This window comes from Diospyros lotus, chromosome 7 (genome assembly GCF_014633365.1).
Source record: "Diospyros lotus cultivar Yz01 chromosome 7, ASM1463336v1, whole genome shotgun sequence".
Lineage (NCBI taxonomy): Eukaryota > Viridiplantae > Streptophyta > Magnoliopsida > Ericales > Ebenaceae > Diospyros > Diospyros lotus.
In genome coordinates, this window is record NC_068344.1 from 833,125 (window position 1) to 836,968 (window position 3,844).

Here is a 3,844-nt window from a genome sequence, read left to right on the forward strand (position 1 = left end):
TTAATTTAAGCATCTAAATAACATTTTCATTGTCCTTGATTGATTGTCTTAAGAGTTGTTTTATTTCTATTCTCAACTACGATTTGGAATATCAACAAAGTCCAAAATTGTATCTTAGCTATACGTGTAAAAAAAAATTACTAATGAAGAAACCTATACAAATTGAGTATTGAAGACTCTGAAAGATCATTAAAAGGTAGGAACCCTGACATAGCTTCTTCTGAGCCATAACTCATAGATGACCATGTGAAAAGCATCAAACTCAACCGGGGAAGGAGAAGCGTGCCACTGGAAGTGAGTCCTGGCCTTGAGCACATTACTCTGCAACCTGGAGTATTCTTCGGGGCCAATCCCTTGAAGGATTTCCTTCAGCCGTGGAATGTCGGCGGTGGCAACCACCACCGAGAAGCTCTTCCAGTTCAATATGTCGGCAAATGGGAGATCATAGTGGTCGGCCAACACCACGGGGACGCAGCCGTAGTAGAGTGCGTCCCCGATCCGGGCCGTGTTCACCTCGAAGCCTTTCACGTGCAGGCAGAACTTGCTCCTCAGCAGCTCCGTCGAGTACGGCGTTTTCAGCCGCCCGGAGTGCGCGAAGATCTCTTCGTCGTTCCTCCATACTTGAACCAGCTCTTTGCGTACCGGGCAGTTGATGGCTCCCGCAAAGAAGGCAAGCCTCTTCCTGATCAACGCAAGAAAGAACGAGCGAACGAATGAATAATGAACCAGTAGTCTCCAGGTTTTAGGATTTAACTAAGTACGTACGTACGTACCTTTGTGATGCTTGAACCAGTTGTGGGTAATCTCCTTGCCGCGGCCAGATCTGTGGCAAGGAGACATCTTTGTGGGGAACATAGCCATACACAAAGTAGTTGGAAGAGCAGACGACCTGAACGGCATTGGCATTGACTTGGGCTGCCTTGTCCATGGCTACCTTCCCGATGGAATGGCAAGCAACATAGAAATGGTCGGCCCCGCCGGAGCGGTTCCAGTAAGGGTAGTGGTGAGTAATGTTGTGCATGTAATCTCTCACGAAATTCTGGATGCCCCCCACTCCGATTCTCTTGTCGTTGCGCATGCTGGCAATGGAGAATGGCAGGAAGAAGAAGTCGGCTTTGGAGGGATCCTTGGTGATGAAATGGCTCTTGAACAGAGACTTCTTGAAGTAGCTTTCGCTAGCGTAGTTACCCCCTGGTTCGCCGGCCACTGGCAGCAGCACGTTTGCGAAGGGGTCGTCTTGCCTGTGGGGATAAACGTATATCTTGAAGCTCCGGTTCATTGCCATGTAGTTCTCCAGAAACACAGCTCTGTCGTGGAACACCTCATTCTCCTCCTCCCCCTCGTAATTTCCATGGTTTCCTATTGAACCAAGCAAAAGAATAATTTCCACAGCAAGTCCAAGAAGAAGACACACCAAGCCCACAATCAAATACAAAGAGAACATAAGAAAGAAAGGATCTTCGGGCCAACCCAATAAAGTCGTGAATCAAGTGGGCACAAAATGACGGTTTTGTCCCGGTCGAGTGTGGACTGGCCCAGTTGACGGGCTAAATCGCCCCCAAAAAGTGAACCCAGTTAATCTCACCATTGCTTAACAGGGAACTTTGTTTAATTCTTGAGTCTTGACTTAACGGCTTCTTAAAAAGAGGAGGAAAATAAGTAGCCCTTATTTCCATTTTCTCAAAAAGAAAAAAGAAAAATTAAAAGGGCTTTTTCCAGCACGAGATATATACATGCATGAGAAACTGGAGCACGACTCTTTCCCAAAACGAGACTATTACCACCTACTCTTCTAACCCCTAGAATACGAAAATTCACTGGTTTATAAATATATATATATATATATATTATCATCACCATCATCATGATCATGATCATGATCATAAACAAAGATTCAAGCATTTGACTTGACTAATTAATGTACAGAGAGGAAAAAGAGGGAACGTAATGGAAAAAAAGAAATCAAGAAATAATGTTTGCTTACCTTTGACCAGATTATAGTTTTATCCATTTGAAGATAACAACTCAGATAAACTAGCAATTCTATCCAACACCACTCATGCACATCACATATATACCAGTCATCATTCAATAGATTAAAGATGGAACATAATTAGTCACGGTTTACATATATATATATATATAAATATATACACACAACAAGAAGAATGATTAAGCCGCATAAAAAACTGATGATGAATTCGTACCGAAAGAGCCCAATATTGGAACTGGTTTTGACGATTGATCATTTGGGAAGGCTTGACTTGGATTCACCAGGGGAGGGGCTTCACGAATTTCCGGCCTGGAAAGGTTGAAGATTTGATATTCGTGAACCGCACTGGGTTTGGGAAGTGAAATTCGGACGATTGGTTTGTTGGGAGAATCATTAACTGGCGGCTTTACGTGATGAAGACGGTGAAGACGGTAACTGTGTAAAGGAACCAGCAGTCTCGAGGTTGAAGAGATGTAGTAGAAGATGAAAAGAGAGGTAAGGAAAGCTAAGATGGTGGGCGCGAAGAAGAGCCGCCCTCTCAATGAATCCGACGGCCGTGGACGGCAGATGAAATTTACGATGAACACTGAAGCTGCCATGAGAGAGAGAGAGAGAGAGAGAGAGAGAGAGATGCTAAGCTGGTTATATATAACACGAGAGATGTTAAGTTGGTTATATATATATATATATATATATATATGAATTAATGAGTCTTTGAGACTGCATAGCAGGTCAGCTTAATACAAGCAGTCAGTCATATATGACAGGCAAAGGAGAGGACATCTTTGAAGCAGCCTACATATGAAGAATATGGTAAATTGATGACGTTTCCTGCAGCTTTTGAATAATCCAGATTAATTAATATATTATATAATTTAATCCAGGGCCACAAGCTAGCTAGCTCATGGCACATTATATATGTATATGTGTGTGCGTATGTGTTCATTGCAGAGAGCACAGAGATGGACATTTTCCAGAAATTCTACAATTCAATATAAAATTTGCAGTTGACGTGCAATTTAGGCTTGAATATAAGGCATATGTATATTTCGTGTACAGCAAGTTGAAAACAACATTAATGAGATATATATATATATATAATATGTCTCCAGTTTCCAAAGTTAATTCTCTCTCTCTCTCTCTCTCTCAATAATTCAAAGGGAAGCCCTGCCCCTGTTTGATGGAAAATAATTAAATGGTAGGGCCCTAAAGTGCATAATATATCAATGTTTGAATCTTGCAAACTCGGAGAAGTAACATGTATATATAGTATATCTATGAAAACAGACACCTGTATATTCATATATAGTTCAAATGATTCTTATCTTTCGAGGGTTTATTTTTTATACAGGTCAAATTTTTAATGGTCAAGGGAATTTCTCAACAAAATAAATCTCTTAAAATCTAGAGTTGGATATCTTGAATATATAGCAATAGAAGAGCGAGTGAGCCACCTATTACATTTTGATAGACAAAACAAATGACATATTATAATTAATAAGACACGTGTTTATTTTTTCATAAGAGGTATATTAAAAGTAAGTAGAATATTAGATTTTTCTTATCGTTAATTATTTCTTTAAAAAATATCAATATTAACAATCATCTAGTATGTGTATGTATAAATAAATAAATAAAAATGAATAAACGTACCAAAGATTCATTAATTTTCTTTTCTCAGTATATGTTATATTTATATATATATATATTGGTTGGTTTCCTTGCCCCGTTTTAAAGAAAACCATATATACATATATAGTTGAGGAATGAAGAAAATATATACATATATATATATTTGAAAATCCAAACAAACTTGGTATTAAGTTATCCTTTTGACCTTCCTATTTTATC

General features: G+C 39.3%; 1 protein-coding gene across 1 annotated transcript; it reads right to left on the reverse strand.

Moving 5' to 3' along the window:
* Positions 1–55: 55 nt before the first annotated feature.
* LOC127806705 (probable glycosyltransferase At5g03795) lies at positions 56–2,690 on the reverse strand. Its single transcript, XM_052344163.1, has 3 exons — positions 2,208–2,690; positions 774–1,359; positions 56–682 (listed from the first exon to the last, which is right to left on the reverse strand). Exons 1-3 carry the CDS (start codon positions 2,590–2,592, stop codon positions 190–192), a joined length of 1,464 nt encoding a protein of 487 aa, XP_052200123.1. The 5' UTR covers positions 2,593–2,690; the 3' UTR covers positions 56–189.
* Positions 2,691–3,844: the final 1,154 nt, after the last annotated feature.

Excerpts from the sequence above, each read along its gene's own strand:
- LOC127806705 (XM_052344163.1), bottom strand. The coding sequence starts at position 2,592 with ATGGCAGCTTCAGTGTTCATCGTAAATTTCATCTGCCGTCCACGGCCG. Across the intron at positions 1,360-2,207 it reads TCCAATATTGGGCTCTTTCG|GAAACCATGGAAATTACGAG; the intron begins GTACGAATTCAT and ends TTGGTTCAATAG. Across the intron at positions 683-773 it reads CTGGTTCAAGCATCACAAAG|GAAGAGGCTTGCCTTCTTTG; the intron begins GTACGTACGTAC and ends TGCGTTGATCAG.